Consider the following 13,180-nt stretch of genomic DNA (forward strand, 5'->3'; position numbering starts at 1 on the left):
CCAAAAAGAAAAAACAAAATGGTTGTACCCTTTCGTCCAGTGATCCCGCTTCTGGACTTGTTGAGGACTCTTTCATTAGGAAATAGTCCCAGCAAAGACAAGGGCTGAATTTTCCTGGTACAGGCATAAAAGAGATGTTTCTTGTGGTGTCATTGTCAGAGTGGATATGGAAAACAGTTGTTCTTCCTGTGTTGAACATCTAGGTTAAGTAAATTATAGTTTCCCACTTGGTGGAATATTATGCAGCCATTATAATGAGGAGGACATGGGAAATAGAACAACTTGAAAAAATGATTATGATGTCTTGAGTGAAGTGTCAGGTTACAGGATAAGTACATTACGGTAACTTGTAAAATAAACACACGAGAAGAGACTGCAGACGGAAAATGATAGTGGCTGCTAGTTGCTAGGATTATGAATGCCTTTTCTTTCTATGATGCATGAATTTGTTTCTTTTAAAATGAAATTAAATCTGGATGCATACACACCATACCTTTAAAAGTGATTTTCTCCAAGATGTGGGAAGATGGGGGACTTCTGCTTTCTACATCATTCCTTTCTGTCATGTTTAAATTTCAACTGTGAGCACACGTCATTTTTGTAATTGGGAAAATGACTTTAAAATGCTAGAAATAAAAAAATTTAAAGGCTATATTTCCCAAGAAAGAGTTGAAGAGAAAGGCTGAGCTGGTTAACATTTTATACCTGCTCCTATCAGTTTAAGGACCTGAACCTGTTTGGGCCCATTCACTCATCATCAACTCATTCATTCACAGATAAAACCAGTGGATCTCACTGCCGGGCACTGTTCTAGGCACTGGTTACCCAGGAAAGAACAAAGCAGAGCCCCGCCCTCGTGGAACTTTCATTCTAATTGGGAGAGACAGACAGTGAACAAGTAGCAAAATAGCAGAAACTGAAAGTGCTGTGACTAAAATGGCACGCTGTGAGTGATGGGAAGGCTGCTTTGCATCAGAGATCAGAGAATCCTCTGGGGGTAATGGATGAGCTGAGATCTGAATGACAACAGAGAGGCAGCCTCAGGAGGTGTGGGAAGGGGGGTCCTGCAGCCTGCAGGAACCACCCGCAGTCTGTCCATTGCTGCCTGAGCCCCGGTGAGCCTCTGTGCCAACCTGACTTTATGCCCCAGGCCCACTTGCCCCCCCGCACCTGCCAGCTGGGATTTGCTTAGCAGCTGAAGCCTTCTGAATCCTCCCCTGCTGGCCACCCTGCGTGGATCGGTTGCTTCTGATACTCTGGCTGCTGCTGCTCCAGGCACAAGGCTTCTCTGGGCAGCCTCCACTGCTCTTGGCTGGCACTGCCATGGCGGGGCTGGGGCATCTAAGATTCCCGGCAGCACTAGGGCAGGCTGGCAGTCCGGGAAGCTCTGGGTAATATATGTCCTGGTGAGAGGTCTTTGAATGGCACGTGCTGCTGCGATGGTCCTGGGAGGGTCACCCAGGAGGACCTTCACATTGTTCCTGCCAGAACGCAGCTTCAGAATAGAACCTGGCCTCTCAGGATAGGCTGAGAGCCTTCAGCAGCTCTGACACCAGACCTGAGTTTCACTGATGATCTATCTAGAAGCTCCTGTCCTTCTTGCTTTCCTGTTGTCTCTCCATATACCATCTCAGCCTGCCACAAGCAGAAACTCAGAAAATGTAGTGCCTTAGAGGAGCCTGCAGTCAGGCTTAAGGGCCGTGAGGCACGCTGATCAGGAGGGAAGACTCTGGAGCTGGGTTTCAGTCCCAGTGGACAGCTACCTTGTACAGCTGTAAGAACTTGGGCTAATTCTGCAGCCTTTCTCTGCCTCAAGTTCCCCATCTGTGAAATGGGTTTGAAGATTATCTGCATTAACACATGGAAAGTACTGTGAAGAGTGCCTGATTATTATTGTGACTTGGGAAGTGGCAGGCGGACCATCCCTGGGAGCCTTCCTGAGGGACACCCACAGCAAGAGAGGGTAGAACTATACGGCGTTCTGGCCAGCCAGTGACCACAGGTATTTCCCCCCACTTGCTTCCCTTCTGGCCCCAAAGGCCCTCCCCTCAACGGTTTTCCTCTCCTTCAACCTGATGACCACAGGGGAAGCTCAGGACTGTTTGAGAACTTGCATCTGGCACCCAGCTGTCAGGGCACCTACCCACCTTTCATTGACTCCACTCCCCTACCAGGAGACTAGACTCAGGGTCACTCAAGCCATGCCCCAAATCCCTTGCCCTCAGGGGCCCCTGGAAGGCTTGGGCATCTCCCCAGAGCAGTGGTATTAATTACCTTGTTGCCTGGGGATGGGGAGTGAAATTTGGGGAGTAAATGAAGTGAAAGAGGAAGGCCTGCCTAGCCTGTCTGCATGGAAGGGGAATCCCAGTTTTCTAGCAAGATGCTCCTCTGGACGAAAACTCCCAGAGTCGTCCTGTTGTAGCACCTTAGCTTCCGGGAACAAGAAGGGAGTTTGGGGCAAAACCAAGAGCAGTCACCCCATCTGGTTTTACCTCCAGCCCATCTTGGACTTGAATGGTATTCTCTTCACTTCTCTCAACTACTCACTCTGCTCTCTGCCAGCTAAGGAACAGCTCAGCAGATTCTGAGAATAGCAGGTGAGATTCTCCTAGGGAGCCAGGCTCAGAAAGCCAGCCGTCCCCCCGCCCCCACCTGTTTCCTGGGAGGGGCAGCACCCTGTCCTTAGGAAACTCTTGGGCTCTGGTCCTTTGCGGGAACTCCTTGTGCCCAGATTCTTTCATCATACACGAGGGCTCTTGTACTTGTGTGCCGTTCCCCCGAATCCTGCTTGTGAAACCATCCACTGCTCTCCAGATAGTTTTCTCTGCCCTCAGTCTTGCCCACGCTTTCCTGTCTACTCCGCCCCGAGTTTTCTTTGCCGGGCTGTCCCGTCTTTGTGTCAGGTCCTCAGGATGGCTATGTTTGTCAGCAGGAGAAAGAAGCAACATCTCGTGAGCTGCTGGTTCCTCTTGATGCCGCTGTGACTGGGGCTCTGATCCCCGGGGCAGAACAGGAGGTACTGGAAGGGCCTGGGGCAAAGGGTTCAGGCGGAGGGAGGCCAGGCAGGGATGGGGGACTGTTGGGCCTAGCAGAGGGAGGGGGAGCCTGTGCTAGCTCAAAGTTTAAGCATAGCTCCGGTGATGATTAGAAATGGGTTTGGGGAGTGGAGTTCTGAAAATCCTCCCCGGCCACTGGCCGCCTCTAATTTTAGCATCTGTCCCATCACAGTGTGAGCTGCCATCCCGGCTGACGACACTGTCTCACATCCCTGTCCTGGTCCTCACCCCTGCCTTCTGGCCCCAGCCAGGACTTCCAGCTTTCCCCATTCATCTTCCGTGGACCAGTCTTGGCACAACCTCTCAGACGAGGCCTGACCTCACCTAGGTATGCATTCCCGCCGCCCCTCCCCCTGCCCCCAACCTACCTGTGTTCTTCCAGGCACGGAAGATTCTAAAAATGGAATCCAGGTCTTGGGCTCGCCCTGTTCTCTCTCCACCACCATCCTCTTACCCTTTGACAGCTACTCCTTTAATCTTGCTTCTGCTCCCTAGGGTTTGGGGGGTCCATCTCTTCTTCATCACCTGCTCCAGGGTGAGGGTAGGGGCTGGAGCCTCTGATGTGTAACTGGCCTGGAAGCCATTCTTGGCTGCCGCAAAAGATGAGACCAAGAGGCAACGACAGCAGGGTCTTAAAATCATCATCAAGATGGGGAGTGAGCTGAGTCATGTCTCCACCTGTTACATGAGGCTGATGAAGGACACATCTGAAGAAGCCCCTTCCTTGGGGTCCTGTGGGACAGAGGGGCCAGGGGTACACGTGCTGGCCAGGTGGAGAGACCTGAGTTCAGGGGACCCTGAGTCAGGCGGGAGGCAGAGTGGTCTCCAGGCCACCTCTGTCCACCCACTTCAGACCACGGACCCCTCCTCGCTCCTCAGTGAGTTTCACTGGAGTCCTGCTCTGTTCTGGGCAGAGGTTAGGACCTGTTGGGAGTTCAGGATAAAACGAGAGCTTGAGGAACTGTGCAGGAATGCTGGCCTTTTCACTCACACTTCTTTTAAAGCCTGGCCCTCACAGGGCTGGTTCTGGGACCGCTCCCCTTCCATCAAACCTCCTCAGCCACACAAGAGCTTCCAGCTCCTTTGACCCCCCTCAGCTGAGTTTCTGTCTTCCTGTGGGCTGTGGGATGACTTTTATTTGCACGAGTAGCTTGGCTGCCTGGGTTGGGGCTCTGGGTGGAGGCAAAGACCTGACTTGCTTGGCATGGAAGGCTGCCCGGCTGCTAGCAAGGACAAGGGCAGAAAGACCCTGCCACAGGTGGGAGGGAGAAGCTGACCAGAAGCCTGGCTCTGTGCCAGAAATGAAAGCCACCTTTTTTTGAGCATTTGCTATATCCTTAATAGTGGACTTCTGTTAGCTCATCCATTGGCCCTGTAACCCTTGGAGCAAGTTACTCATTATTCTCACGTATAAGGAAACTGGGGCTTCCCAGGTGGCTCAGTGGTAAAGAATCTATCTGCCAATGCAAGAGATGCAAGTTCAATCCCTGGGTCAGGAAGATACCCTGGAGATGGGAATGGCTACCCACTCCAGTATTCTTGCCTGGAGGGTTCCATGAACAGAGGAACCTGAAAGCTACAGTCCATGGGGTCGCAAAGAGTCGGACACAACTGAGTGACTAACACACACTGCATGCTTTTGCAAAATCAAAATTGTACTAAGTATTCTGTTTTGAGTTCTGCCTGTTTTCTCTTAATATTGTATTAAACAAACATTCATCAAGTAGCTACTAGTGCTGGCCTGCAAACAAATTGTGGCAAAGCTGAGTGCTAGCTATCATCACAGAAGCAAATGGGGTGCAGAGGTAGGCAGGGCAGTGGACAGCTCCAGAGCTGCAAGGGTTTAGGAAAATATTCACAGAGGAGGACGTGGATCTTGAAGAAGGATTATGACTTCTCGGGCCACAGGTTGGGGGGGTGGCGGGGATGGGGGGTAACCTGTGCAGCAGCAGTAGTTGGGAAGGGCACCCCAGGTAACAAAATCAGCAACGGAGAGATCAGGCGGAGAGGCTCCAAAGCAGAAGTGTGTCACTAGGGGCTTTGCCAGTCATGCCTAGGAGCTGAGCCTTACTCTGCAGATATTGAAGATCCACTAATGGGCTTTAAGTGGAGAGAAACGTTGGGTTTGTATTTTAGAAAGACTGTTGTTTTTATACACTGTTTCACAGTGTGCTGGGTGAATTGAAAGGAGTGAGGCAAGGCTGGGAGACTAAGAGACTACTGGAGTCATCCAGGTGAGAGATGATGAGGCTTGAACTAGAGCAGGAATGAGAAAGAGGAAAGAAGAGGAGGAGATGGATTTCAAAGATATTTAAGAGGTAGAATGGATAGGAGTTAATGGCTGACTTGGTGGCTTTGCCATGTGACTTGCTTGGACCAGTAAGATGTTAGGGGGCGTGACTTAACCATTTAACCAGTATTGAAAAGCACTGGTGCAGTTGGGTTGCTTGCTCTTGGGCCTCTGCCCTTGCCATGAGAAGAACTTGCTGAGGCTAGTCCACTGGGCCCAGGGAAGGGGCGAGAGGCAAGCGGAGCAGAGCCACCCCGGCCAAGCATAGGACAGACAGAGCCCTCAGATGACTCACAGTCTCGTGACTGAGGCCAGCCAAGATCTGCCAATCCACAGGCATGTGAGTTGTAATAATAAATGAGAGTTTATTTAAGCCACCGAGTTTGGGGATGATTTGTTATGTAGCACTTGCTAAGTGATAAAAATGTCTTCATTCTTGAATTAAGTGTTTACTGTGTTTGAGGCACTATTCTTGGCATCTGGGGATTCAGTGCTGAATCAGACAAAGCCCTTGATTTCAGGGAGTTCAGGATAAAGGGGCGATGCGGCAGAAGAAGCAAGAAGGACCTCTGTCTGCTAACTGGGTGTGTGGTGGTACCATTAATCAAGATGGGGGGGTCATAGGAGGAAAACAGACTTCTGCAGAGAAGATAATGAGTTTGATTAAGGAAAGGAATATGAGGTGCCCATAGGACACTTGGGTGGAGGTGTTCAAGGTGGAATAGGATGAATAGGTAGAGCACACAGGAAAGATGTTTGGCTGGAGATTGAAAATTATCAACATAGTAAAACAAAATCATCTGTACCGAAGATAGACAAAGTACTTGCTGTGGATATTCAGAGGAGGAAGAAGGGATTTCTGGCTGGGAGGATGCAAAAGATTTTGTACCAGAGGTAACCTATAAGCTGGGTTTGTACTTGTGGAGGCAAGAAGACAAACACACATAAAACAATAAACCGGATGGTGGTAAGACAGGGAGAGCTGGAAATGTGAGAATTAGGCTGAAAAAGTAGACCGGAGTGAGATCGTGGAGAGTCTTGAATGCCAGGCCCCCTGCATTGGGAGCGCGGAAACTTAGCCACTGGACCACCAGGGAAGTCCCTACAGATGTCATCTTGTTAACCTCTGTCCCCTCTACTGCTTCGGAGAGAGGATTGCCAGAGGTGTCAGCCAAGTCTGCTGGCAGCTGGCAGAGCTGTGGTTCATGTTCTCGTGCTTTATCTTCCCATTCTCGGTTTAACCATGAACTCTCTCATCTCACCCTCCATATAAACTACATGTCATTTAGAGATGCCTGTTCAGGGGAGGTCTGTGCCAAGGCTTCAGGACAGAGGACTGGGAGGTAGTTGCTGCCCTTGAGGAGTACAGGCTGGTGAGATCAAGAGGGCATGTGCCTCAAAATAGTAAATTGGGGTGGCACTGAATAAAGGACCAAATGAGTGGTCCACAGTCTCCAGTGCCAGGCCAGTGACGGGCCAGGCCAGTCTTTGGGGAAATGTGATGGGGCCTTGAAGGTCAGTGGGGTTTCAAAGAGAGGAACGGAAGGGAGTAAGAAGTAGAAGGGAGGACTCTCTCCTCTATCAGCCCACTGGTTTCCTTTCAACAAACTAAACATCAAAACCCCACTTAACAGAGCACTTAAAGACAAATGAGACCACAACAAGCCACTACTTTACACTCATTAGAACAGCCATCATCACCAAACCAGAAAATAGCAGTGCTGGCAGGGATATGGAGAAATTGGAACTCTTGTGCATTGCTGGTGGGAATTAATATAGTATAGCTGTTGTGGAAAACAGAAAATGAAAATAAAATTGCCATATGCAAGTTTACTTGCAAAGCAAGTTTACTTCTGGGTGTGTACCCAAAAGAAGTGAAAGCAGAGACTGGAATACATATTTGTACACCCATGTTCAGAGCAGCGGGCTTCCCTGGTGGCTCAGCCTGCAAGGCCGGAGATCTGGGTTCTACCTCTGAGTTGGAAAGATCTCCTGGGGGAGGGCTCCCACTCCAGGATTCTTGTCTGGAGGATCTCATGGACAGAGGAGCCTGGCAGCTTGCAATCCATGGGGTTGCAAAGAGCCGGACACGACTGAGTGACTAAGCACACTCCAGAGCAGCAGTATTCACAGTAACCAAAAACACCCATTAATGGATGAATTGATTAAAAAAAATATGATATATCTAGATAGATCAGCATCGAATATTATTTAGCCTTAAAAAGGGAAGGAAATTCTGATGCATGCCACAGCATGGATGAACCATGAAAAAGATGATATTACGCTTGGTGAAATAAGCCAGTCACAACAGGACAAATTCTGTATGATTCCATTTAAATTATAAGATACCTACGGAACTCAAATTCATAAAGACAAAGTGAAACAGTGGTTGCATGGACTGGGGACGGGATGGAAGTCAGCGTTTAATGAGTGTGCAGTTTCAGTTTGGAATGGGGGAAATGTTTTGGAGATGACTGATGATGATGGTAGCACAACGGGAGGGAACTTAATTCCACTCAGTGTACACTTACGCAAGGGAAAGTGGTAACTTTTACATGTTCACATACACACCCAACGTTACTGGCTCCTTAGATCTCAGAAACGTGAGTGATGTGGAGATGTTTGAGAAGTGAAGGAAGAGATGGGAACCCCAGGGGCAAAAGATCAGCAAGTAGCTTGAATTGGGGGGATTCTGGGCCAGGATAGCTGCCACGGATAAATCCTCAGAAGTTATGATGGGGAGTGTGCTAGCCACCTCCCTCGAAGCAGTACTTGAGTAGAGTTGGCTCAGAGGCAGCCAGCCGGGGCTGTTCGTATTCTTCTATTTCTCCCGCCTCCCTGGCTCAGGTAAGGAATATGAACTGAAGTAAGGAACAAGGGACAGGCTTAGGAATACGATGGCTGACTAAAGAGAAAGGCAGAAGCAGGCTTGAAGTCCCCTCTGGCTGGCCACGGCAGACCTTGGGCCGCGCGGTGGCAGCCCCCCCGCGCCCCCCTCACCTGTGTGTCCTTTGGTCCCCAGCGGCCAGCCGGCACCATGGCTTCCGCCGAGCCCCTGACGGCGCTGTCCCGCTGGTACCTGTACGCCATCCACGGCTACTTCTGCGAGGTGATGTTCACGGCGGCCTGGGAGTTCGTGGTGAACTTTAACTGGAAGTTCCCGGGGGTCACGAGCGTGTGGGCGCTCTTCATCTACGGCACGTCCATCCTCATCGTGGAGCGCATGTACCTGCGCCTGCGTGGCCGCTGCCCGCTGCTGCTGCGCTGCCTCATCTACACGCTCTGGACCTACCTGTGGGAGTTCACCACCGGCTTCATCCTGCGCCAGTTCAACGCCTGCCCCTGGGACTACTCCCAGTTCGACTTCGACTTCATGGGCCTCATCACCCTGGAGTACGCGTGCCCTGGTTCTGCGGGGCCCTCATCGTGGAGCAGTTCATTATCCGCAACACCCTCCGCCTCCGCTTCGACAAGGATGCCGAGCCCGGGGAGCCCAGCGATGCCCTGGCCCTGGCCAATGGCCACGTCAAGACTGACTGAGTTGGTGGGGGCGGGGAGCTGCCGGGTTGGGACCCCCGGGGGCTCTCATGGACCCTGTGGACAAGGGTACCAAGCTGGTGGGGTTGCCCCCTCTGCACCGCACAAGCCCCGCCCAATGGGGGGAAGCACACGGAGCAGCCTCGGACCCTCCGCCACGGGCGGGGTTGGAGGCATGGCCAGGTGTTGGGGGCGGCAAAGGCACTTGGGGTAGAGTGCGTGGATCTCAGCCTAGCTCAGGAACTGGAGGCGGGAGGCCTGTGGTTACGCAGCGACTGGACTTATGTGGGTGACTTTGGAGGCAGCCGGCCCTGTCCTGGCTAAGGTACTCTGAGAAGGGGGCAGAAGGTGGGAAGCAAGGCCTGCAGGGGATGTTGGCGGCTGCAGCCGCCAATGCCTCCCTCCCTCTCACCTGGTTTAGTTGGGCTTGGGCTGGTTACATTAGGCAATATTCAGGTGCTTGCTTGCAACCAATACCTCCCCCCAAGGCCTGTTGAGCTGCAGCCTAAGAAGAGACTGGGCAGCTAGGAGGCTGCTGGGCAGGAATGCTGGTCTGCAAGGGCTGGGAGGCCTTCCCTTGGTTCCTCTCCCCTCCCCCAGGGCTCCAAGCTGCTCCCTTGGCCTTCTGGGGCTCCCCCCTGGTGCTGGATTCCCACCAACCTTGGGCTTTGGGAGGTTTCAATCCCTGTGTGTTCGGTGGCGTTTCCCCTTTTTACCACTAACAGCCCCCTGTATCCATGTCAACCACCCCACCTGTCCCCACCCCCATCTCCCTAGCCAATACAACAGCTGCCAGAGATAGAGCCCTGAGCAGATCCATTCCACCCTCTTGCAGCTTTCCCTCCCCTATTGCCACTGGCCTGATCCTTGGGAAGTTCCTTGTTATGGTTCCCCGCCCCCTTATCTGGGGGACAGTGGCAGGGCCCCTGGTGCTCACCTCCCTGCAGTGGCTAAAAACCGAATGATACCCCCAGCGCACAGTCAGGCTGAGATGTGCCCCACGGATCCACAATGGGGACAGAGAGACAAGTCAGTTGAAGGGGGAGGTGGGCAGTAAAGGCACCTGGCTGGTTTATTTTCAAACCAGCTAGGGACAGTCCAGCTTTCCAGAGGGTGGAGGAGCAGGTATCCAGTGCTGAAGAGTAATGGAGACTGAGGGAGGAAAAGGGGGCTTTTCAGCTTTGGCAATGGCAACCCACTCCAGTATCCTTGCCTGGAGAATTCCATGGACAGATGAACCTGGCAGGCTATAGTTCGTGGGGTTGCAAAGAGTCGGACACGACTGATCAACTAACACTTTGGCTTTGGGAGGGTCCTCAAAGCATCCATAGTGGGAATGAGTTGGTCCTGGTTCTGCCATAGCCCCAGCCCTGCAGCGAAACCACCTCAGATCTAACGTCTCCTTCCCCCTCCGAGCTTGCTCCTTAAGCAGGATTAAGCCTGCCATGTTCACGGGCATTGTCATCTCAGTTGCCCCACCTTCCCCTCTGACAGGTCCATTGCTGGCAGTGGACAGTGAGATCCTAACTCCAGCCCACTTCCAGCTCTGCCGCCTCCCGCAGGGGAGGGCTCCATCGAACGCAGCCTACCCCACGGCAGGCGGTCTCTTCTTGACTACCCTAGGACTCTTAGGTAGAAATTAGCCTTTCCCTTTTTATAGAACATTAAAAGCGGTAACACCACCTGTGGAGAGAAGTTTCTCTTCTTGCTGTACTACTCCAGGTATGCTGTGCAGAGAGTACCAGCCAGGGCGCAAGCCGGGGTGGAGGTGCTGGGGGTGGGCAGAGTGGTGTCCTGGACTGGGAGAAAGGCTGGGAGACTCTGCCTTTGGCAGGGTTGTGTTCTGCAGTGACCCTGTCCAGGACAGGATAAAGGGTGATCCCCAGTTTCTCTGTTCTGAGCAGGCTCCTCAAGTCCAGGCATGACCTACATTCTGCAGGGATTAACCCTCCCTTTGATTTTATGTGGCTCCAATTGCAGGGCTTTGGGGCTCCCAGGGACTCAGCTTTCCAGTGGGGGCCAATTGCTTTCCATCTACAGGTGGAGGAGATTCCAGAGGAAGAGGATTGCCTGGTCCCCCGTTCCATAGTCACCTGCTACGATGGCCCTGTAGTCGTCTCCTTGGTCTTTTCCCCTTGCTCCATGTTATCTTGGTCTCCTGAACCCCGACCCCCGACCCCTCCAAGCCCCCTAGTGGGCCCTTGGACCACACCACTCACCTTTTGTTCATTCCTCCACGACGGAAATCTGGGGGTCAGCTTGTTGATGTTTCCCAGTCCAAGGCCTCTGTGATTCTCTCCCAGAGCCAGCCCTTGGATGGCCCACTGGGTCTGTCTGCTCCAGAAGGTTGCCCTGTCCTTGCTCCCTGGTACCATCTCTCTCGGCCCTATAAACTCCCAAGTGCGAAAGGTCCCCGAGTAAACCTGCCTGCCTGGCAGCGTGCAGAGCACTATGCTTCTGCTTCATCCAGGTGCCCCAAGGCTCCTGTTCTCTCTCACATTCACTCCAGGTGACTGGGATCTGCAGGCTCAGAGCTCACCAGAGGTCACCCAGACCTCAACTCTTGCTTTTTTTGGGGTATCTTCGGGGCCCCAATCCATTAGTGCCCAAGGACTCTAAAGTTTGGAGTAATCCAGCCCTGCAAAGCAGGAGAGAATCTACTCACTGTTCATGAACCTCTGATGTCGTCCTGGGCCCCTCCCCACTGGCCATGGCAGCATCTCTGAGTCACAGGTCGCCATGTGCTGCCCTGCATGGTTGAATCAATTCCAACATCTGCTAGGCATCCTGCCCCTTGTGCCATGTCCCCTCTGATGTGCCAGTGAGTCACAATGGCCTATGCTTATTCACAGCAATAATACCTAGGGGGTGCCCGCGAAGTCCTTTTGTCCTGGTCCCTCGCCTTCTGCATGGGTCTCCTGGGGAGGCAGCCACTGAGTGGATGAGGTCATGAGAACCTGTATTTATGAAACTCTGGGCTATGCAGACATCATCAAGGGGATGCAGAAAAATAGGAGGCCCAGGCCTGGGGAAGTTATGGCTCAGGCAAGGAAAGCAACTTCCACTCCGAGGTCACCCCAGGCCTGGAGGACCTGCAGGTCCCTGCTCTGCAAAAGGGCCTTTCGTGGGTGGGACTGTCTCCCAGCTATGGCAGCTCTTCTGAAGGACACACGACTGGTTTGTGCGCCCATTGCCTGCTCTGTCTCCATTGGTCTCGTTGTCTCTTTCTTTTCACATTCGTGCACATAAAATATACTGGTGTTTGTGTTCCAGGACTGACTCTGGCCCATCTCTGTTTCTTATATTTTGGAGCCCCTTCCCTAGGGGCTGCTGGCCCTGCACACACAGGCGTCATGCTGTCCTGAAGCACGCTGGACAGGGCCGTGCTGTAGGAAGGGCAGATGGCCTCTCCACCAGTCCTATGCACAATCTCTGTGCTGACCTGCTCTAGTAACCTGAATTCTCCACCCAGCCCCTCCCACTCCCCATCACAGTCTGGTCCAGTCCTGACTTTGGGCCCAGACTGCAAGGCAGATGGAGCCGCTCAGGCAGTATCCAGGTTGGTGGTAGGTTACTGCCCATGAGATGAACTCTCGAAATGCCAGCCATGACCTGCCATGTCTCATGGGGCAGGAGGGCCCATGGAGAGAGTCTGAGGGTACCCCAAAGAGCTGGAAGGCCAGACTCCCTTACTTCCCGTTGCCTTGGGAGTCATGCTATTTAGAAACAGAATCCTGCATACCAGCCGGCAGTGCTGTTTTACCCTAGAAGTGCACTTGGAGGCAGTCATCCCTTCCTGCTCCGTGTACCTCTCTTCTGTCTAGCCCCTCTTGTCCTCCTCTCCTCCCACCACCCTCCTGCCTACTTTCCTACTTCTGGGAAGAGGAGGGTGGGTTCAGAATCTGCTCAGCCAGTTTAACCAAACCAAGATGGCCTGTCTGCCCACCCCACCCCACTCCATCCCGTCCCCGACTGCTGCAGCTAGGCTATAAAATACCTGTTGGTTTTCTGGATGGAATAGGCAGTGAGGTTTCTGAATCACTGAGAAGGCCCTCAGCCTCCATCCGCACCCCCCTCACTTGATGGTATTCATTGCTGTAACTGAAAGCTTTTCCCTTTATACAAATGAGCAAAGCCCCAACAGTCACTTACATGTCAGTACAAACAAACCTAGCTCATTAGACTAGCTCATTAGAGCAGGTGTTTCTAAAAAGAAAGAGGCAAGCTTCATGGAGCCAGGTCTACCTGATGGAGAAGAGGCAAGAGGTAAGACCCAGAACAAAGAGCCTGAAAGGAC

At 52.5% G+C, this 13,180-nt stretch overlaps 1 protein-coding gene across 1 annotated transcript; it reads left to right on the plus strand.

Moving 5' to 3' along the window:
* On the plus strand, positions 5,371-12,155 carry TMEM229B (transmembrane protein 229B). Its single transcript, XM_018054050.1, is given in 3 exon segments — positions 5,371-5,686; positions 8,369-8,741; positions 8,744-12,155. Coding segments are annotated over 3 exon segments (570 nt in total). The 5' UTR covers positions 5,371-5,632; the 3' UTR covers positions 8,887-12,155.

The sequence above is a fragment of the Capra hircus genome, chromosome 10, assembly GCF_001704415.2.
Source record: "Capra hircus breed San Clemente chromosome 10, ASM170441v1, whole genome shotgun sequence".
In the NCBI taxonomy this organism is placed as follows: Eukaryota; Metazoa; Chordata; class Mammalia; order Artiodactyla; family Bovidae; genus Capra; species Capra hircus.